The sequence below is a fragment of the Panthera pardus genome, unplaced genomic scaffold, assembly GCF_024362965.1.
Source record: "Panthera pardus isolate Hobbes unplaced genomic scaffold, ASM2436296v1 HiC_scaffold_11, whole genome shotgun sequence".
NCBI classification, from domain to species: Eukaryota; Metazoa; Chordata; class Mammalia; order Carnivora; family Felidae; genus Panthera; species Panthera pardus.
In genome coordinates this window covers 56,104,810-56,128,691 of record NW_026526666.1, presented here as the reverse complement: position 1 = coordinate 56,128,691, position 23,882 = coordinate 56,104,810, and the positions used below count along the sequence as shown (strand labels likewise).

Below are 23,882 nucleotides of genomic sequence, written 5' to 3'. Positions count from 1 at the left end.
CTTAAAAAAAAATAAATAAATCTCAGAAGGTTTGATTTTCATGTATTAGGTACTCAGAGCTGTTGAAGGCATTTTGAACAGTGAAATAGTCTGATCAGGGCTCTACTTCAGGTAGGTTAGTCTAATAGCATGTCAAGGATATCTCAGAGAGGGAAACCCAATTAGGAAGTCACTGTTGTGGTCTTGGAAGAGGTGCTCAAGGCTCAAGTATACTTGGGTTGTAAGATATTACAGTCCTCGACAAGGCAGGCTGAATCTTTTAGAATATCTTTATAGAAGCAAGAGCTTTAATTTTTTTCTTTCTCAGAAGTTGTGCTTTTTTGAATACTAAGTGAGATGAGGCAGGCCTCATAAAGAATGGAGAGGTTGATTACCCAGGGAGTGCTATTAGCATAATTCCTATTTTATCTTTAATTGTGGACTACCTTACTGGAATTCTGAGTAGCCTAGAAAATATGCTTACGATGGGGGTAGAAGAAAGAAATTCAATTTGTCACATCTAGTCAACATGACTTTGCAGAAAGAAATATTTGTGAATTTAGGCTGGCAATGAGACAAATAAATCATCCTGTGGTTTTTTTGGAAGAGAGCATTGAGTTTGGGAAATGTGGGCATGATAAAATTTAAACCAATATAAGCTTTATTTTTAAAAAACTTTCAATTGTTTAAAGGAGGTATAGTCGCTGTTTTGTTTTTTTAATTTGCTTAGTGAAATCTTAAAAGGGAGCACCTACATGACTCAGTTAAACATCCAGCTTCAGCTCAGGTTATGATCTCATGGTTCACGAGTTCAAGCCCCACGTCGGGCTTTGCGCTGACAGTTCAGAGTCTGGAGCCTGCTTCAGATTCTGTGTCTCCCTCTTTTCTGCCTACCCCTGCTCACACTCTGCTTCTCTCTCAAAAAAAATAAACATTAAAAAAATAATAATAATAATAATGAAAATAGCTTTATTTTTATATATAAATAAACTGTTTTGTCATGGTAAATGAAGAAGTAAGGGAACAACACTAATGGAGCATTTAACGAATCAGAAGTGTGGTTTTGGGATGTCTGGATGGCTCAGTCGGTTAGGCATCCGACTTCCACTCAGGTCATGATCTCACAGTCCGTGAGTTCAAGCCACATGTAGGGCTCTGCACTGACAGCTCAGAGCCTGGAGCTTGCTTCAGATTCTGTCTCCCTTTCTCTCTGCCCCTCCCCAACTCTCTGTCTCTCCGTCTCTCTCTTTCTCTCAAAAGTAAGATAAAAACATTAAAAAAAAATTTTTTTTAAATCAGAAGTGTGGTTTTTCTGACAAATATATGACTTTACTCATGTGGAATTTAAGATATAAAACAAATGAACATAAGGAAAGGGAAGCAAAAATAATATAAAAACAGGGAAGGGGACAAACAAAAGGGATTCTTAAATATAGAGAATAAACTGAGGGTTGCTGGAAGGGCTAAATGGGCAAGGGACATTAAGGAAGATGCTTATTGGGATGAGCGCTGGGTGTTATACATAGGGGATGAATTACTGGATTCTATTCCTGAAATCATTACTGCACTATATGCTAACTAACTTGGATGTAAATTTAAAAATAAATAAATAAATACATTTAATTTAAAAAAATTTTAACTAAAAAATTAAATTGGAAATTAAATTGGAATTAAATTTCCAATTAAATTAAATTGGAAAAAGTGCAGTTTTTCCGATCTACAGTAACATCCTTAACTAATTTATTGATAATCTCTCAAATAAAAACATAAATTCCTTCTCTCATAATGTCATTATCTGGTTGGGGAAAACTATAGTGGTGGGTATGAAAAAAATTAAGTAGTATAAAAATAAAAACTATCACCACTTTATGTAGATTTTGGAGGACCCCAGGGAAGGAGTTTAGGGAGTTTAGAACTTCCTGAAGGTTTGGAAGGAACGTCTGAGAATTGAACAGCATTTCTCATCAGCCTATTTATTTATTTAGGTAAAATCTGTGGCAAACATACAATCATGAGCCTTACTTTTTCTTTTCATTCATCTTTTTTAAAAAATTGTTTTTGAGAGAGAGAGAGAGATGGAGCACAAGTGGGGGAGGGGCAGAGAGAGAAGGAGACACAGAATCCAAAGCAGGCTCCAGGCTCTGAGCTGTCAGCACAGAGCCCAACGCAGGGCTTGAACCCACAAACCGTGAGATCATGACCTGAGCCGAAGTTGGACACTCAACCGACTGGGCCACCCAGGCGCCCCTCTTTTCATTCATCTTTAAAACATAATTCACCACAGAATCTACTACCTGTGATCTTCATGGGAAAAGGTCATTCTCTTTGAGCAGCCTTGGCTGCCCAGACAACTTTGGACAGGTGGTTTGAGGATCAGCAAGAAAGGAAGGAAGGGAACACCCGTTATCCAAATTAGCTGAATCATCTTGGGTGTCACTGGGCCACCATCCACCAGCCAGATGGTCTTCAAACCACCGTGATACAATTGGACTTTGGAAGTCATGCTTGCTGACCTATTTTCCTCTTCCCATCTCTGACTGATTCCTCATTTCTAAGCTCCTGGTCAGCGGGGTATTTTAAAGGTTGCCTAACACATGTGAACCATTCTGTTTTCAGAACAGAACCTACATTGTTTTGTTCTGTGCCTCATTTAAGGATGAAAACTCTTCTATAAACATGAACTCTCCTAGGAAAGTACATGCTTTATTGTTAACCTCTCTCAATTCCAACTTCCTTTTTTTACCTGACTCCTCTCCATCTAGATTTTTATTTCAAATCCTCCTCTATAGAACCATCTCAACTAAACCCGTAACTAAAAACAGAGGAAAAGCTTTAGAAGGGGTTCATGGTAGAGTTAAAAAGAGCATTGACTTCGAAATGAGACAGACCTAGGTTGAATAAAAAGAAGGCTCACAGGAAATGAACGAGGCACAGATGCTAGATTCAAGAATGTTTCAGTCTCATCAGGAAGATCAATTCCATATATATGTAATTAGGATACAAATCAAGTGACATAGGAAATTCAGGAAAAATGTTAAGTGAGGTTAGAAGAAAAAGAGCTGTCTTCCAGATAAGAAGAAGAAAGGATTTATGGAATAAGTGACATTTGAGACATGGCTCTGTGTGATAATTCTGTATGTGTAGATGTAAAGGGTATTCTTTTTTGTTTTTATTCAAATCTTTTTTTAGAGTGTGCAAGAGAGAGAGCGTGTGCAAGTGTGTGCACACGAGCAGGGGGGCGGGGTTGGCAGAGAGAGAGAGAGAGAGAGAGAGAGAGAGAGAGAGAGAGAAAGAGAGAGAATATCCCAAGCACGCTCCACACTCAGCATGGAGCCCAACATGGGGCTTGATCACATGACCCTGGGATTGTAGTCTGAGCTGAAATCAAGACTTGAACACCCAACTGACTGAGCCACCCAGGCAACCCCAAATCTTAAAGGATGTGTAGACCATTTGCAACTGAGACTTCCTTGCCCATGTTTTCTTACATTTTCAAAGTTGAAGCATCAAACAACTGATTTCTCCCCAACTTTAGTATTCATTTGATAAAGACCAAGAAAATCCCACTTCTCTACTCATATTGCCAAGAAATGTAAGATTCCTCTGACTTATTTAAACATTAGTTGCTTTCCCCAAGAAGATACATGCATAAATAAAAGAATGGCATCAGCTGACCACCATTCTGATGACAACCTCCTTTCATTTGGGATCAGAGGAGGTGGCTATTTGCAGAGTTACTAGAAGAGTAACTTCTAGTGTTTAGTGTGTTTTGTTCTACAATTTAGTGTGCTGCAGTTGCGAACACTAAGTATTTGGGGCGTTAACGGTTTTCCATAGATTAAGTACTAGTTTTTGAAAGTCTAATTCATTTCTTCTGAATTTTTCTGTCTCTAGAACTTACTGTTTAAAATGCTGAAAATCTCAGGGTGCCTGGGTGGCTCAGTCGGTTGAGCATCCGACTTTGGCTCAGGTCATGATCTCGCGGTCCGCGGGTTTGAGCCCCGCATCAGGCTCTGCTGACAGCTTAGAGCCTGGAGCCTGCTTCTGATTCTGTGTCTCCCTCTCTCTCTGCCCCTCCCCTGCTCATGTTCTGTCTCTCACTGTCTCAAAAAAAAAAAAAAAAACTGAAAATCTCTATATTCTCAAGCTTTGTTTCTTAACTTGGGCATGTTTATTTTACATGGTGATTTCTTGGTTACCCAAAATTCACTGAGAAGAGTATATTCTACCTAATGAAATTTTCTGGTTAACAAATGCTAAAACACTGTTGAAAAATTAATGGTCTAATAACAACAATTTCTTTTTTTAAGATTGTGAATCCTGTTCTCCATAAGATTTGTTATCAACACTCGGTGCTGGGGCACCTGGATGGCTCACTTGATTAGCGTCCAACTCTTGGTTTCTGCTCAGGTCATGATCTCATGGTTCATGAGTTCGAGCTCTGCATTGGACTCTATGCTAAAACTCAGAGCCTGAAGGCTACTTCGGATTCTGTGTCTCCCTCTCTCTATGCCCCTCTGCTGCTCGCTCTCTCTCTCTCTCTCTTTCAAAATAAATAAGTAAACTTAAAAGTTTTTTTAAAAATACTGACGAGGGGGGCGCCTGGGTGGCTCAGGTGGTTAAGCGTCCGACTTCGGCTCAGGTCACGATCTCATGGTTGGTGAGTTCAAGTCCCACATTGGGCTCTGTGCTGACGGCTCAGAGCCTGGAGCCGGCTTCGGATTCTGTGTCTCCCCCTCTCTCTGCCCCTCCCCTGCTCCTGCTCTGTCTCTCTCTGTCTCTCAAAAATAAATAAATGTTGGGGCACCTGGGTGGCTCAGTCGGTTGAGTGTCCGACTTCGGCTCAGGTCATGATCTCACAGCTCGTGAGTTCGAGCCCCGCGTCGGGCTCTGTGCTGACAGCTCAGAGCCTGGAGCCTGTTTCAGATTCTGTGTCTCCCTCTCTCTCTGCCCCTAACCCACTTGCATTCTCTGTCAAAAATAAATAAACATTAAAAAAAAAAAATTTTTTTTAATTAAATAAATAAATAAATGTTAAAAAAATTTTTTTTTAATAAATAAATAAAACACTGACAAGGAATAAAGAGAAACAAGAGCATCGTTTACTTAAGGCCTAGAGCATAGTTAATAATAGCAGGACCTTTGATATCAGTCTTCCCTAGCTTTGAATCTTGGGTTCACCTCTCAGTAGTTAGGCATTCATTAGCAAGCTAACTTAAAATGCATCATTTCCCCATCCATGAATGGGAATAACCTTGGTACATATCCATATAGGGTCGTTACGAAGACTACACGAAACATGGTTGATAACGAATCTGTGTCAACAAAAAGCTGGAAACAAAAATAAACTGCACTCAGTGTTATGCTAATAGATATTTTGCTTGTTAATGTATTAATTTTCAAGGCAACCTGATGGGATAGTATTTTAATCTGGTACTTTTATCTGTTTAAATGTTTAAATCTGTTTAAAAAAACATATACTCAAGGGCGCCTGGGTGGCTCAGTTGGTTGAGCTCCCAACTCTTGGTTTCAACTCAAGTCATGATCTCACGGTTCCTGAAATCAAGCCCCATGCACAGAGCCTGCTTAGGATTCTATCTCTCCTTTCTGCCTCTCCCCTGCTCCTATCTCTCTCTCAAAATAAATAACTAAACTAAATAAATAGGTAAATAAAAGAACTCTTTGGTCCCACATTTAAAAAAATAAAATAATAAAAACCGGGGTGCCTGGGTGGCTTAGTCTTTAAGTATCTGACTCCAGCTCAGGTCATAATCTCATGGTTCATAGTTCGAGTCCCATATCAGGTGAGCTCAATCAATCCCCAGTTCAGGTGAGTATGAGCCCTGCTTTGGGTGTTTGGGTGAGCCCCACTTCTCTCTCTCTCTCTCTCTCTCTCTCTCTCTCTCTCTCTCTGCCCCTGGCTCACTTCCACCCTCTCTCTCTCAAAAAATAAAAAAATGAAATAAAATAAAAACAAGTACTCAGGCTTAGAAAAAACCTTGCTGAAAGTCAGAATTCGAAATGGCAAAGTTGCAATTTGAACCCAGATCCAACCAATTTAACATCATGCTGCTTTCTTAGATTTTTTTCTTTTAGATAGTTCTCAAAGCTCTCCTTTATTTTTTAAGCTTACGATAATATGTGCCAATTCTTCTATAATCTAACAGTATAGAAATAACTAATGTAAAAATTCCCCAATCTTTAATCTTATCCCCTAGAAGTAAGCAATTTAAATAATTTGTCCAGTATGCCTACAAATATTTTCCTATATGCATATCTCTACATATCTGTATATTTTGTATGTTTTTTTCTGAAAAGAATATTCTATATTCTTTCAATGGCATGTAAAAATTCCTCTTTCTCTACATCATTATCAATACTGAATATTATCTTTCTATTGTCCATTTGATAAATGAAAGAATGCTATATCTTTGCTTTAAAAACTATTTTCCCTACAAACGATCCAACAAAATTTGTAGTAATCCCAAGAAAGTAGTGTTCTAATATAAAAATCCAAATAATGTCAGTATAGATACTCCATTTATCATCCTTATTCTCCCCTATGTACCCTCAACCTCTGGTTCATTAACTATAACATTTAATATGTTACAATTCAATTGAGGAGATACTGGATGTGTTTTGCAATTTTAATGGGGCTTATTCTTACAGGATGTCTCATTTATATTAAATCAATATTTTTAGAATTCTGCAGAAAATAATCATCAAGTAAACAAGTGCTCCATTCATTGGTTCAACCAGGATTTGTCCAGTGTTTTCCAGGTACCAGGCACAGTGATAGGTATTTGAGTTTCAGAAATAAACACAGTCTTCAGAAATAAATACAGTCTCTTATCTCAGGTAATTTAATCTTGTTCAGAAGATAAACAAGCATCTCGGACAGTTTGGGCTGGAGGGAATAGATTAGCTAACTGGCTGAAACAATAAGTAAATATATTGGCACTCCTGTGAAGGCTGCTAAGAGTAAGGCTGTACTTCAGGTCAGGTGACGCAGTGGCTCACTTCTGCCATTGGAGTCCACTCTTTCCCTCTCTACCTTTGCTTTGTCACAGTGTCGGCTTCATTTCAAGGCTGGCTTCCTTGTGGTTGTGAGATGGTTGCCCATGGCAATTTGAGCTTCATGCTTTCTTGTTAATTTGGGAGGTATAGAGACTTCTTCTGTTTCTTTTATTATTTATTTAAAATTTTTTAATGTTTTATTTTTGAGAGAGAGAGCGTGCGAGCAGGGGAGAGGCAGAGAGAGAGACACAGAACTTGAAGCAGGCTCCAGGCTCCACGCTATAGCACAGAGCCCAACCTGCGGCCTGAACCCACAAACTGTGAGATCATGACCTGAGCCAAAGTCGTATGCTTAACCCCACTGAGCCACCCAGACTTCCCTCTTATGTTTCTTTTAAGACCAAGGAAGAACTTTTCCAGAAGTCTCTGTGTCTCATTGAGCAGAATTGGATCACATACCTATTCCTGACAAAGTCATTGGCTAAAGGAGTGGGATTTAACAATAAGACCATCAGGCCCAACCTTGGAACAAAAAATAGAGATCAGCTTTTTCTAAGGCATATCTGTAAGCAGCAGGAACAGATCCCTGGGGGAGTGGGGATGGCATTCTAGAGGAAAGGAAGAAAATAGAAATGGCCTCTAGAGAGGAAACAGTATCTACAATAATAAAACAACCAACTGTGATTGAGTATATAGTTCTGGGCAGTGTGAGTGAAGATTAACATCTTTATTATTTTGTTCTTACTGTCCTATAGGATCAGAGTGGTACTGAACCTATTAGCAGTGAGGAAGATGGCATGAAACAATTGCCTGAAAATGAAAGCTCCAAACTGGTGAGAATCATTTATATTTTGTGCCACTGTGAAAAGGATCAACTTGTGTTGTACTTGTTTCTCTAGGACTCTTGATCTCTGAGGTAGTGGAAGCTTTTCCGTATGGAGTGACCCATCCATTCCAAAGAATAACATATTCTGTTTTCTTCACACTTGAATTATGCTGTCTGGGACTAAAGAAGCAACTTCTCTTTTAATCCTGTTTAATATTGGGTTTCTTTCAGGCTAGAGCTATATTCAATTAGTCCTAAAGGCACAGAAAAAGATGTTAAGTGTATTCCATTGAGTCATAGTAAATCATAGGTAAACTCGCCCAGGGGGTGGAGAATAGAAGAAAGTTTTATTTTTAAGTTTGTTTATTATTATTATTATTATTTATTTATTTATTTATTTAAAAAATTTTTTTTAGTAATCTCTATATCCAGCATAGGGCTTGAACTCACGACCCCGATATCAAGATTCGTGTGCTCTTCTGACTGAGCCAGTCAGGCACCCTGAAGAGAGTCAGTTTTAGAGAACCCTCCCTCCTTACATATTTTAATGCTTGGTATTTTATTTCATATTTATTGAATTTTTACTGGGTCCCAGGTTCTATACTGTATGCTACATTCATTTCCTCAGTCTTATGGTGCAGGTGGCTATAGCTTTCTTTTACCCACAAGCAGACTGAGGGCTAATGATGTTCACTAACTTGCAAGAGCCCACTCACTAGAATACGGTAGACCTGGAGATTTGCCCCCATTTGGTCTGACTCCCATGCTTTTGTTCATAATCCATCTTTTTGTTTTGTAGCCTTGTACTTGCAAGGTTAGACTACAAGTTCTAGAAAGAAATGTGGGCTTTTTTCTCTCTGTTTCAAAATGTCTTACAAATCTCAAAGAATTATCACTTAGGAGGGTCACCCTGATTTTATGGCAGCACAGAGTTGTTCATTTTACTTCAGGGAGTTTGAGAAATCGTTTATCTTCTTTCAACTTTTAGAAAATATATATTGGGACTGTCTTAGATTCTGTGTCCTAGAAAAGAAACTGATTCAGGCTGAAGGGAAAGGACATTTCAGCAATAGTGGAAATGACAGTGGGCTACTCCTGGGCCAGTTGTAAATGGGACCCAAGGACCCTGGCATCAAGAACACTAGGACTAATGGATTATGACCATTGTTCTTGAGCAAGATGTTTCAAGGTTACACTGTTTCCTTTATGAAAGATAAACAGCATATTTGTACAGAAGGGGAATGAGTAACATCAACAAATTTTGAACTCAGAGTTCCTTCATTTAAAAATACTATTGGGGCACCTGGGTGGCCCAGTCAGTTAAGCTTCCAACTCTTGGTTTTGGCTCAGGTTATGATCTCAAGGTTTGTGAGTTCGAGCCCTGCATTGGGCTCCATGCTGAGAGTGCGGAGCCTGTTTGGGATTCTGTCTCTCTCTCCGTCCCTCCACCTCCTGTGCATGTGTGCATGTGTGAGCACGCTCTCTCTCTCTCTCAAAATAAGTAAATAAACTTTTAAAAAAATACAAATAAAAATACTGTTACCTTGGTTTTGGGGGGCACTATATCTCCACAGATAGGTTAAGGAAAAGTATTGTAAAGCAACAGGGTTTTGTTAGTAGAGGCCACCAACTTCATCCACAGAGGAAATGGTAAAAATGATGAAAACACTTTCTTATCTGCTTGCTAGAAAAGTCTGGTAGTCCAATGAGGTTCACTTGTAGGCTATAGGCAAAAGCCATCCATTATCCACTCGCTGTTCCCAAGAAAGCAATGCCAGTGATGGGGCTCTAAGTGTCAAGACAATTGAAGGGACCCCCCCCCCCCCCCTCGGGCAGAGGACTTAAAGGGCTAAGGGTAATTTTTAAATATTTTTTTATACTGCATTTCACCAAGATGGAACTCTTCCCCATACCCACTGACTGCTGTCTCTTTCTTTTTCCCTCCCCTCTCCTCCACACCTCCCTCCTCTCTTTTTAGTATTTTATAATTCTGTTTCCAGTAGAATCTATGCATTGTCTAGTTCAGAGAGGAAAGATAGCCTAGATTTAAACAACTTTTATAGCATAAGTATAGATGGCGTACCATAAAACATTAGTTAATAAGAATGTGGTCTTGGACATGTTACTTGACCTCACCAAGCCCCAGTTTTTTCACCTGAAGGAGAGTAGTAATCAGGATATTATGAGGAAACACAAGGGCTATAAGGAATAAATCATGTAATAGAGTATAAGGCAAATAGTTGGTGTTTAGCAAGTTCATTCCTTAAGTCAACAAATATTTGTTGAATGCCACTATGTTCCAGGCACTAGAAATACAACAGTGAATAAAATGTACAAAAATGCTTGTTTTCTTGTGGACTCTTTTCGGAATGAGTAGGGGGAGGAGAATAAATAAGAAATTAGCAAAATATTAGATTTGGTCATAAGAAATAGCCGTTTCTGTAGGTAAGAATTTCATGTGGTGCAACTTAGTCTTATTATAAAGTATTAATAACTATTAATCATCACTAGTCATCATGACAATTTCTATTATAAGATTGATACAAGCTCCTCTGGGTTGCTACACCATCCTAGGATTATTGCCCAGTGCATCTGGTCAGAGGACAGCATATCATCTGTATGGGTCTTAACTCTTCTCACCCCTGTTTATGTCAAGACAGTGGGAAACAGTAAGCCCTAACCCTCCAAAAGTTGCTTGCTTCCTAAGGCAGCACATATGTCCCATCAGACACTATGCTGACCCCTGCAGGAGTGATCAGGAGAAACACACAGCCTTGCTCTTCAGCAGTTGACCCTCTAGAATCAGTGAGGATAAAAGAATTTGCATCTAGAAAACCACACATGCAAAAGTAGATTAAATAACAAGAAAACGCTATGTTGCACATGTTCAAAAATGGAAGGAAAACCATCTCATTCAGGGATTAGGGAAGGTTTCTTAGAATGTGACCTTTAAGGTAAACCTCTGAAGACGAGAATGCGGTTGAAAGGTGAGGTTGGCATAAATAGAAAGTTTAGCAGCTAAATCAGTGTGGATTATGGAATAGTGAGTAAGGGTTGGGTTTTTGTAGAGCAACAGTGGCCGATACAATTTGAACAGTAGAATCACAGAACTGAAGGAACTGTATGCTCCTTCCTATGTATGTATGTGAATTATAGATGAATTTATTCATCCTTATGTGCTCAGTGTTCAATCAGTGTCTCAGTAGCTGCCTATATTCATGTAGAAACAAGGTGCTACCTATGAGAAACTGTACTTCAGAGAGCTATTAAATTATTTCTTTAAGATTCCCTGTTTTCAGAGCTAAGACCAAGCCATGGGTCAACACATTCCAGTACTGTTTCCACTGTTCAGTTATGGTTGGCTTTGGTCCATATCTCAGTGGTCCCCAGACTTACAGCCAAGGAGTTTATAATAACTTCAGTAGGTATTGGCTTTCTCTAAAATATTTTTAAAGGGAGAATAACTTGTTTTTAGACAACTGATCAGATGATGGTTTGTGAAACAGATTCCACTTGTGAGAGACTGGAGGCAGGAAAGTGTCTGGAATCTATTTCAGAAGTCTAGGTGAGAGCCTGTTAAGACTGTTTTTTAAGCCCTTTGAAAGGAACTTTTCAAAAGCTATCTGCATAGAGCTTTGTGATTTGCAAATCAAAGTGTCATCTATTATCTCATTTGCTTAATTTTTTAATATCTAAATTTTTTTCTAAAATGATATTTAGTTCGTGGTCTTATTAAATTTTATCTCCAAAATAAGCCTATGTAAAAAAAAAAAAAAAAAAAAAAAAAAAAAAGTAGGGCAGGAATTATTTACCCCAGACTTACAGATGAGACTGTAATCTGCTTAGTGAAAGATCACAGAACTGAAAATTGGAAGAGCTAGGGCTCATCCTGAAGGTTCCTTGACCCCCTAGCATTGGACATAGAGGGTCATGAATCCCTAAAGTGATTATTTTAATCTTTTGGATATCAACCTATGTTTTTTATCATGTTGAGAATATCTGTGTTAATACATTATACTCTTTTGAGGCCATATAACTAAATTATCAAGAGTACAAACACTGGAACTAGGCTACTGGGATTCAAGTCTTGATTCTACCATTTATGAGCAATATAACCTTAGGCACTTAACCTTTCTGTGCCTCAGTTTCTGCATCTATAAAATGGGAGAAAGAAACCACAGTTGTGAGAATTGAGGAGGTACCAGCTATAAGGTGCTATGCAGAACCATGCCAGAGTATGCTGGGATCTCTGTGCAGCGGTGACTTGTTGACAATGATGATGCTGTTATTTATTTTTAATTTTTTTAGTGTTTATTTTTTTTAAATATGAAATTTATTGTCGGATTGGTTTCCATACAACACCCAGTGCTCATCCCAACAGGTACCCTCCTCAATATCCCTCACCCACCCTCCCCTCCCTGCCACCCCCCCATCAACCCTCAGTTTGTTCTCAGTTTTTAAGAGTCTCTTATGTTTTGGCTCCCTCCCAATGTTTAGTTATTTTTTGAGAGCGAGACAGAGTGTGAGTAAGAGAGGGGCAGAAAAAGAGGGAGACACAGAATCCAAAGCAGGCTCCAGGCTGTGAGCTGTCAGCACAGAGCCCATCACGGGGCTCGAACTCACAAGCTGTAAGATCGTGACCTGAGACGAAGTTGGATGCTCAACCAACTGAGCCACCCAGGCATGCCCCCTTGCTGTTATTCTGATTAAAACATTTTGGGGCACCCAGGTAGGTCAGTCGGTTGAACGTCCAACTTCCACTCAGGTGACGATCTTGCAGTTCGTGAGTTCGAGCCCCGCGCCCGGCTCTGTGCTGACAGCTCAGAGCCTGGAACCTGCTTTGGATTCTGTGTCTCCCTGTCTCTCTGCCCCTCCCCCGTTCATGCTGTTGTCTCACTGTCTCTCAAAAGTAAACATTTAAAAAATTAAAATAAAATAAAATAAAATAAAATAAAATAAAATAAAATAAAATAAAATAAAACATTTAGGGCTAGCCACATAAGGAATAACTGTTGTAAGTTAAAGCATCAAGGTGTAACTTAGAAAACTGAATTTTTCAACCTGAAAAATGCAAATTGTAATCATAACAGTATTTATTGAAAGCCTATGTGCTAGGCATTATTCTAAGCTCAATTACATTAACAGTCCTATGAGGTTAGTGCTAGTATTTTCCCCATATAAGAGATGAGGAAACTGAGGCACGGAAACATTAAATAATCACCCAGTGAAGCCTGGATCCAGGTCCATGCACTGTGAGGCTGGAAGCTAGTCTGTAAACCACTGTGCACTACCACCTTTGAGAGAGATACAGACGTAGAACAATACTGAAGTCAAGGGACAGCAAGAAAGTTACATTGGGATCTGAACTTTGTAATTTTGTCTAAATCTTAAACTTCAACGTTGAGAGTATGAAAGGCCTTGGTTGCCAGAACTGGTGAGACGGAAACCAAACTGGAGCCAGACCGTGTTAATGAGGTGATCTCTTCGCCGAAAGCAATGGGAGGCCATGCAGGGCTTTAGAAGGTGACTCTGAACTGTAGCTGTGATGTGGTGACTAGGTTGGACAGGGACCAGAATCGATGCTGACTGGCTCCCTGGAGGTTCATTATAACAGTGGCCATCCATGAGAGGCGGCGACAACTATGTATTCTCATACTCTTGTCTATGCAAAGACCTTAATACACAGCAAGGCAGTATGTGTGTTTACCAAGTTCCACAGGAAGTTGCCAGTAAAAGAATTTACCTTTCTTGCCCTCAGTATGCAAACCTCCTGCTGTATGTGTTTTTTAAGACTTTCCTCTGAAGGCAGGTTTAGAGCTATTTAAATGGCAATTGTTGCACCATCTGGGTCTTGAGAACAAGCATCCTCCCAGGACTTGGCCAGCAGCCCACGATAAACCTGCTAGGAAATGCCCCCAACAGATGTGCTCCGCGTTCTTTCCCAATTTATGAAACTGCTTAGCAACAATACAGTCTATGTGTCTCTGTGTCAAATGATCCTTGTCGTCACAGATCTGATACAGCAGCCTTGATATCATCTTAGATTTTTCAAAATTTTTCAAAATGTTTAGATTTTTCCAACTGTCTGCAATGGTTTTTACTGTTGTCTTTCATTGTGAAATATTTCTGATCCTCTGGGCAAGAATAGAAAAATGAGAGCATTTCAGTCAGCTCAAGGTGGCATTCTACCTCTGGCTTCTTTGTGGAGATTTTGGAATTTATGGGGTAGCAAGATGCCTGGGGAAACATGAGTTTTTTCTGAATTACTATCACTAACCTAAATGAGCTGTGACATGGAAATTCACACTGTAACAGGCAGTGCATTTTACCATTTGAGTCCACACCAGCTGCAATAGCAACATTTTAGGAACACTGTTTACTCTCTACTAGATATGCTTGATCCATATAAAGTTTTCAAACCTACCTATTGAAAAATCAGTGTTGAGTGTTACGGATACTATCCAAATGGCCTGATAGTACTTGCTTTTTCAGATGAAAAAAGCTATCAGATATAAATTGTGGACTCTGAAGTCTGAACAGACTTAGATTTTGCCTCTGCTATTCACTAGGAAAAGTGACTTGTCCTATCTGCAGTCTTCATCCAAAAATGGAGGAGGATGTCCACCTCTCTGTTGTGAGGACTGAAACACTCAACACAGTGCTTGGCATGCAGGAAGGGCTCCGTAATGTAGCTGTTGTTAACGCCAGATACTGCCTATATAAAATCTACCTGTGCTAGGACTCTCTTTATTCAGTGCATATTTCCGGAGAACCTGTGATGTGTCGAGCTCTGGAAATGTAAAGATAAATAAGACCTCTTTCGGAGCATCTGGGTGGCTCAGTTGGTTACAACTGACTCAGTTTCAGCTCAGGTCATGACATCATGGTTTGTGAGTTTGAGCCCCAAGTCGGACTCTGTGCTGACTGCTTAGAGCCGGCTTCTTGGGATCTCTCTCTCTCTGCACCTCCCCTGCTTGCTCACTCTCTCTAAATAAATAAATAAATAAATAAATAAATAAATAAATAAATAAATAAATAAATAAGCAAGCAAGCAAGCATTTTAAAAAAGAAACACAGGGTGCCCTGTTCCTTTAATAAATAAATACATAAGACCTCTTTTATTCACTTAATAATTCACATGATGTACACCACATTAGGTCTGACAATTCAGATAATGTACACCACATTAAGTCTGATGCAGAGGTCACAAACTGGCTCTCAGAGTTGGATCCAGATCTCATTTCGCCTCTATGATGTGCTCTTAAGACGTTTGAGCTAGGGTTGCCTGGGTGGCTCAGTCGGTTAAACTTCCAGCTTTGGCTCAGGTCATGAACTCATGGTTCACGAGTTTGAGCACTGAGCTGGGTTCTCTGGTGTCAGTGCAGAGCCTGCTTCAGATCCTCTGTCCTCCTCTCTCTCTGCCCCTCCTCCAATCATTCTCTCTCAAAAAAAAAAAAAAAAAAAAATTTTTTTTTTAAAAAGATGTTTGAGCTAATTTTTATAAATGAGATTTTCACATAAAAATTCTGGTTTCTCTTTTCTCTTAAAAACAGACCAGCATTCTAAGCTGCCCCATGAATCAATTATGCAGTTGCAGTTTATTTCTGTCCCTACTTTTTTTTTTTTTAAGTTCATTTATTTATTTTGAGAGAGAGCAAGCAGGGGAGGAGCAAAGAGAGAGAGAAAGGGAGCTAGAATCCCAAGCAGGCTCCATGCTGTCAGCACACAGCCTGATGAGGGGCTCGATCCCAGGGACCTGTGAGATCGTGACCTGAGCCCGAAACCAAGAGTCGGAGGCTTAACCGACTGAGCCACCCAGGCCCCCCTTCTGTCCCTACTTTAACACCATTTCCCCACCCCAGCCTGCTTCCCATATCCCCACACCTGTAAACACCTGAGTCTGTGTCCCTGGTCTAATACTGGAGACAGAGCTGTGGCTGTGCAGGTGGAGTGGTGGGAGGTGAAAGCCAAGAAGTGGACAGGGGTGAATGGTGGAAGGCCTCGTGGACCAAGGGAAGGAAGCCTTTGGAGTGGTTTTAACTGGGGATGATGATGAGAGTAGCCATTTGAAAAGATTCTTCTGAATGCCCTGAAAAGAATCCTTTAGAAAAAGTCAAAACTGAAGACAGGGAGAGAGTTAAAAAGTTGTTAGAATAACAATGATGAAAGTTGATGGAGGAAGAGGAGGGCTAGGACTGACTCTAACATGCATCGGTGCAAGCTGACTGGCTGGGTGCCAGCTGGGTGCTGTTACTGAGGAAAGGAACCAAGGAGAAAGGTTCCCCACATTTGTGGGGAAGGATGAATGAACTGGGCTGGGTATAAGACAGCAAACTAGAGAGAGCTGCTCAGCCTAAAGGTAGTCACATTCAAAAGTATTCAAATTCAGTGATTTTTAGAACATGCCTGTCAGACACACAACAAACACAAATCATCCATTGCTGATCTGGGTCCTTGGACTCCCACCTTGTAGCCTGTGGATACACTAGAAAAGGACAGCTTTTGCCTGAATCAGTCCCTCCTCCCTCCTCCGACCACCGGGATTAGCTGAACTCACACCAGCAAGAGCTCCATGGCCCTTCACCTGCTCTTCTGCAGTACGCCTCAACGCTAAGAACTACTTTTCAAGTTTATTTATTTATTCTGAGAGACGGAGAGAGTGAGCAGGGGAGGGGCAGAGAGAGAGGGAGAGAGTTCCAAGCAGGCCGTGCACTGTTAGTGCAGGCCCCAGTGCAGAGCTCGAATTCACCAACTGTGAGATCATGACCTGAGCTGAAACCAGGAGTCAGATGTTCAACCAACTAAGCCACCCAGGTACCCTGCTAGGAACTACTTTTTTATTTTTTAAATAATGTTCATTTATTTTTGAGAGAGAGAGAGTGCACAAGCAGGGGAGGGGCAGAGAGAGAGAGAGAGAGGGAGACGCAGAATCGGAAGCAAGCTCCAAGCTGTGAGCACAGAGCCCCACACGGGGCTCGAACTCACGAACTGCGAGATCATGACACCAACCGAAGTCAGACGCTTAACCGAATGAGCCACCCAGGCGCCCGGAACTACTTTTTAAAAGTCGGATGCGAATCCTGGCTGTGACACTTAGTGGAGTCTCTGTGCCTCAGTTTCTTTATCAATACAATGGGGACGGTAATAGGCTCGATCTCATATAACATAGAAATTAATACACCTCGGATGCCTTTTGATGCACATAGGAAATACTGTGAAAGTGTTAAGCTGCCATATTTTTTCTCAGCAGTTCTGAAAGTACTTTCGAGGTAAGATTCATGTGTCTTGCTCACTGATATGTCCCGTGGCTCACTGTGTCTGGGACATAAAAGGCCTTTAATACAAACTTGCTTAATTTCTGCTCCCTCTGAAATATAAGATAATTAATATGGGTTTTAGATTATAGGACCTTAAAATTATCGTGACAAATAAGACTTGCCCAGAGAAGTGAAAATTTTGCAGACTCAGAGAACCACGTGTGAGCACCTCTATGTTTCTGATAAGTTCTGGAATTAAGACACTAGGCACAGCTAAGAAAGTCTGAGTTCTAGGCTCAGCCAGGGCCTCATTTTCCTTCTCTGGGTTCTTAGCGCTAATAATTATGATTGGAAGATTATTTTCTCAGTGTAGAAAAATCTGATAATAGCTTCCTTCCTGGCAAATTGAATTTCACCTAACAAGTCTTCACAGCAGACCAGTTAAAGGGAATGAAAGCAAGCCAGCAGGTGTCGACGATGGGAATTTGTGTCCCGATGTCCCGACGATGGGAAATCGTATACCTCTCTCTGTGCCGTCTTTGAGTTCCTGAGATTACTTTACCTATTACCATCATGTCTCTACAGTATCTTCTTCATTTATGATACAGAGGGAGAGAGAACGGAGGAAAAACCCCAAAACTTTCCTCTTGTGACTTTTGTGAAGGAAATTGACTTGATTGTAAATCTATCATCTTTTTTATGACCAGGAAAGGGAAATTTATCATGTAGGCAAATCTCAAGTGATTTTCAGAAATACAAGATATAAAGTACAATGAGCTGTGAAAAATGCCACATATTTGAATGCACTTGAACTCTGCCATTGGCAATTTGCATACTGTCACAAAAGAGAGGCCAGTGCTGACTCAGACATATTCTTCTCTTTGGCTCCTTACAAGGGAATTCCTAGGCTCTTGCTATAGAAGCGGTTTTCATGTTGGATCTGAAACAGAAAATACGATTTTCACAGTGACATCTGCTACCCTATCCAAACTAAAACCCTGCAGTTCTTGATGAACTACAAATTGGGGATAAAATGGATTTAAAGTACATAGTTCAGTTGTTTTAAAAGTGAAGAGGATATACATCTGACAATTCCAGACTGGACTTGAGACCTACAATCATCAAAAACACATTTTATTTATTTATTTTTTATTTTTTATCAAAAACACATTTTAAGCTGTTTTTCCAAACTTGGATACCAGCACTTTAAAAACACTTAGGAATCATTTTTAATAAACCCTAGTAGTCAAAATTGATAAACTGGTGTCAATTATATTTCACTTAAAATGTTTTTTAGGGGCACCTGGGTAGCTCAGTTGGTTAAGTGTCTCACTTGTGCTCAGGTCATGATATCGCAGTTTGTGGGTTCGCGCCCGCATCAGGCTTTGTGCTGACAGCTCAGAGCCTGGAGCCTGCTTCAGATTCTGTGTCTCCCTCTCTCTCTCTTTCTGCCCCTCCCCCCACTTGTGTGTGTTCTCTCTCTCTCTGAAAAATAAATATTTAAAAAATTTTTAAAAACCTTTTAATATGTTTTTAAAGGAAAATAAAAAATCGATAAACTGAACATGTATCAGAAATCACACAGCATGTTATTCTCTTACAAGTTAAAATCCTACACTGCACTCATTATCTTCCTCTACAAATCTATTTTTTTTTCATGGTTTTTTTCATGTTATTATTTTAAAAATTAGAGACAATATCAACCTCCTGTGTATCCAGGTTCAAAACCACAGTCAGCTTTTACTAATGTCTCTCCTTGTCTGCTTTCATCAAATCGTTTACAAAGTATGCTTAAGTCTACGGACACAACATGAAGCAAAGTATATTTTTTTCAGACACTGGGATTTCACAGACCAGAAAATTTTCAAAAGAATGTTGAGAATGTAGAATTATTATTATTATTATTATTATTATTATTATTATTTGGCTAAGTAATGAAAACCAAAGTAATAGTAGTTTGGAGCATATGAGTCTGTCATTTTCTAAGTCAAGAAATGGTCAAGTAACAGGGATTTCAGAGGGCTCAACCTATTGAAGTCTCCCCTCCCCTCCCATCCCCATTACTACCATATATCATTATCATAATGTCACATAAGAAGAGCCGTTTTAACACTTCAAATTTAGGGAGGGCACAGTCTTAAAGCGTAGTCCTTGAACTTGCATAGATTTAGCTTTATAAAGGACTCTCCATATGGTGGTTTTTCATATTTCCCACAAATCAATGGAAATGGTCACAGATCCACGTGGTTCTCACTCCTCAGTATTATCTGAATAGAAGAGAAAGCTTGGACTTTGAAGTTGGATAGTGGTTCATAGCCAGATGTTTCCACCTATAAGTTATATGCTCTACGACAAATTAGACTTCTTTAAAACCTGAGCTTCTTCATAGGTTAATGCCAACTATCTCTTGGAGAGGCAGTGTGGCATGATTAAGCACGTGAGCCAAATACATAAGGCTTTTAATCCTCACTGTGACCTAAGCCTTTGGGCAAGTGAATTCACTTCCAGAATACTCAGGTCGCTTATCTGCACAATGCAGATAACAACAAAGCTTTCATTATGGGGAGGGTAGAGAGAAAGACTGTTCAGTTCCTAACAAAGAGTAAGTGCACAGTAAATGGGGGAGGCTATTATTAACATTACGTGAGGATAAATGAGTTATTTTAAAGGTGCCTACTAAGTGACAAGTACATAATGAGCAGCCATTAAATAATAGTTTCTGGGGCGGCTGGGTGGCTCAGTCGGTTGAGCATCCAACTTTGTCTCAGGTCATGATCTCATGGTTCATGGGTTCGAGCTCTGCGTCAGGCTCTGTGCTGGCAGCTCAGAGCCTGGAGCCTGCTTCGGATTCTGTGTCTCCCTCTCTCTCTTCCCCTCCTCTGCTCATGCTCTGTCTCTCTCTCAAAAATAAATAAACATTAAAAAAAATTGAAAAAAAAAATAACTGTTTCCTGTCTTGCACAATCTAAAATTCAACACAAGAAGGAACAAGTGATAATAATGGCCACGAATGCTTTTACAATATTTACTAACAATCCAAAAAGGCATCATTCTAAGTGTATTAATTTCTGTGTTATAGGAGATTGAGCCTATAACTATCCCCATTGTATTGATAAGGAAACTGAGGCATAGATACTCAACTAAGTGTCACAGCCAGGATTCGCATCCGACTTTTAAAAAGTAGTTCCGGGGTGCCTGGGTGGCTCATTCGGTTAAGCATCTGACTTTGGTTGGTGTCATGATCTCGCAGTTCGTGAGTTCGAGCCCCGTGTGGGGCTCTGTGCTCACAGCTTGGAGCTTGCTTCCGATTCTGCGTCTCCCTCTCTCTCTCTCTCTCTCTCTCTGCCCCTCCCCTGCTTGTGCACTCTCTCTCTCTCTCTCTCAAAAATAAATGAACATTATTTAAAAAATAAAAAAGTAGTTCCTAGCAGGGTACCTGGGTGGCTTAGTTGGTTGAACATCTGACTCCTGGTTTCAGCTCAGGTCATGATCTCACAGTTGGTGAATTCGAGCTCTGCACTGGGGCCTGCACTAACAGTGCACAGCCTGCTTGGAACTCTCTCCCTCTCTCTCTGCCCCTCCCCTGCTCACTCTCTCCGTCTCTCAGAATAAATAAACTTAAAAAGTAGTTCTTAGCGTTGAGGCGTACTGCAGAAGAGCAGGTGAAGGACCATGGAGCTCTTGCTGGTGTGAGTTCAGCTAATCCCTGTGGTCGGAGGAAGGAGGCCGGGACTGACTCAGGCAAAGGCTGTCCTTTTCTAGTGTATCCACAGGCTACAAGGTGGGAGTCCAAGGACCCAGATCAGCAATGGATGATTTGTGTTTGTTGTGTGTCTGACAGGCATGTTCTAAAAATCACTGAATTTGAATACTTTTGAATGTGACTACCTTTAGGCTGAGCAGCTCTCTCTGGTCTGCTGTCTTGTACCCAGGTCACTTCCTTCATCTCCATTTTAACTACCCTCTGGCTTCAGCCCTATGAGTTTGTTATCCTGATAGATCTTTTCTGGGCTCCACCTCATTTTAATCAGTAGTCTCTTGATTGCAAGTGATAAAACCTCAGCTTGACCTGTAGACAAAGGGAAATTTACTGATAGGTGACAGGTCCTTTTTACATAACTACAGGAAAGGCAGGGTTGACAGCCTCAGGGCTAATTGGAACCTGAGACCTGGACCTGCCAGAGATACCTACAGTCTGTGACTCTTCCACTGCAGACTTGTTGCCTCAGCATAGTGGGAGCATGGCCACCAAAAGCTCCTAAGCCTCACTGCCAGAAAGGGGCTCTTCCCTTGGATCCACTTTAGAAAATTTATAGGATGTTCTTGTGTAGTCCAGATGTCTGCCCTTGGACCAATTACTTTGGCTGGACAGACAGAGCTTGTTGGGCTTGTTTACCAGCTGTGGGACAGGAGTCAACCAGCTTTGGTGACTATAAGCTGGACATCCCATTATTATCTATTATATAGAATATTCGCAGTGTTGCTTTTTATGTCCACCACTTGGAAGTTCCTTCTCTTGATCAGAGTAATTTGCTTGGTGCACAAAGAATTTTCTTTCAGGAGCTTTTAGTACTGCGCTGAGAATTATAACATAATGTACACAGAATGTGTTCTATCAGTTTGCTTCATGAAATGAGATGGTCTTTCCCCGCGCCTTCTCACCCTTCTTATTCAGGGGTCCCCTATGCAAAGTCAATAGCTTAGAATAGCCCAGAACCTCAGCTTTGAGGGCACTAAAAACTCCCTCAGTGCAATAGTTGGGAGATTAGCAAGTTCAAAATTTATGGGTTTTTTTTTTTTAACGTTTATTTACTTTTGAGACAGAGAGAGACAGAGCATGAATGGGGGAGGGTCAGAGAGAGGGAGACACAGAATCTGAAACAGGCTCCAGGCTCTGAGCCGTCAGCACAGAGCCCGACGTGGGGCTCGAACTCACAGACCACGAGATCATGACCTGAGCCAAAGTCTGCCACTTAACTGACTGAGCCACCCAGACACCCCTCGAAATTTATGTTTAAACACAAAACACAGAAAAAAGTGACTCACCATAGGTCACCGCGGTGGCTGGTGCCATGAATTTTTTTTTTGCCTGCCCAAGCTCAAAATAAGCTGGCATGACTCGCTCTGACTTCATGTTGAATCTAAAAATGGGATCACCATGTTCAGGCTGCCCCTCAGCAGCTCATGTGCGTCGTTGGGAAGGTGAGCAGCACTCCGCCTCTCCCTTGTGTTTTATCCTTGGTGAAGAGCAGAAGCTCTGCGGCATGATGCATCTGGATTAAGTTTTGGTTCAGCACATGCTTTAGGCTCTCATGCCCGAGCTAACTCTGAAATGAGGGTGATAATAATACTTATCCCACGGGTCTGTTGTGTACATCGGCATCTGACACATGAATTGTATCTAGCTCAGTGACTGGTACAGTCAGTGCTCAGCAAGTTTGATCTGTCACTGTTGTTATCATCGCCATGCACTGGCCCCATCCCGTGGCCCAGAGGTTTAAGGGCAATCAGTGTAAGAAATGGGACAGGGAGTTGGACCGGATGCTTTTCAGAGCTCTGATTTCCTCATCTCATCCTTCTACATTTTCAGGACAAGAGAAAGGGAAGGAAACCCTCTTCTCAGGCACCTGCTATCTGCCACACATCTTCATACAGATATCATTTAGTTGTTCAAAGTTTCCACGGCTTTTTGTCTGATATCTGTCTCACCACATCTGTAAATGTCATAAGTGCAAGACTCCTTTGGTCTTTTTCAGTGCTGGCATAGAGTAGATCCTCCTTAAGCATGTGTTGAATTCAACTTTGCTGGCAACCCCAATTGAGGTAGATGTTGTTAGTGTATTTTCACTGTTGCTAAAAATGAAGGTTTCCAAGCATTACTGCTGCTAAGTAGTGGAACCAAGCTGAACCCAGATTTTTCTGGCTGCTGCTCCAGTGCCCTTTCTTATTTACAAGTGCAAATGTGGATGAATTCAACCAATTAGGAGTACCTCTCTGTGATATGCAAATTGGGTTTTTAAGTCCAGCTGAGGAAGTCAGCTCCTTTGTCCCACTGCTAGTTAATCTGCGCTTAAATAAAGGTGGAATTGCAGACCTGAAGTATCATTTTTCAGAGGCTCTTCCGAAGGCCATTTGATCTGCATTGGAAGGAATAATACCAATGGTTTCCATTTTTAAGGCAGTTTAGAAGTTGTCTTCTAAAAATTCCCATGAGCATCATTTATTGACCTTTATATGTTTTTCTTCTCTTTTCAACTGTGATCCTTTAAAGTGGAAGCCACAGGATCACCTTCACTGTGCATCCTTTCTTTCATGGCTGACTCTGAAATCCAACCAGATGCATTTAAGATTTGAGTTCCTGAACTTTGATTCATTCAGCATCGGCCCTTTTTCAAGCTCACAGTCTATTCTGCCGTATGTTGAAGAAACAAGACAAAAAGTCAACATGCTAATGTATGGGAGACACATAAAAAGATACAACTCAATAGTGCAAAAATTGTGGTAAAATAAATTGGTCATGCTATGGAAGGGGCACTGCCCAGAGGCTCAGGGAATTATGGCATGAAGTAACTTTTGAATTCATGTCATATAATCTGTTTAAGAGCAGAATTTGACAGGGGAGGAATTCTAAAGTCTTTCTCCCATATGGGTGAAATTTAGAGAGAATTTATATCTAAATGAGAAAGAGTTGTGGTCCTAAAAAATAAGTGGACAGATAAAGGTAGTCACAATTATCCAGAAGACCTAGGCTGCAGTCTCAGGGTATTATGTGGTGGGGTTAAATTTCTCAGGTTGTAAACCAG

General features: G+C 40.6%; 1 protein-coding gene across 4 annotated transcripts in view; it reads left to right on the top strand.

Annotated features, from left to right (window-relative positions):
- PATJ (PATJ crumbs cell polarity complex component) overlaps positions 1-23,882 on the top strand; it is a 361,962-nt gene that overhangs the window by 261,470 nt on the left and 76,610 nt on the right. For all 4 annotated transcript variants that reach the window (XM_019449080.2, XM_019449079.2, XM_019449078.2 and 1 more), the window contains exon 31: positions 7,752-7,829. In XM_019449080.2, the coding sequence (XP_019304625.2) occupies positions 7,752-7,829 (78 nt within the window). The remainder of the gene's footprint in view (positions 1-7,751; positions 7,830-23,882) is intronic.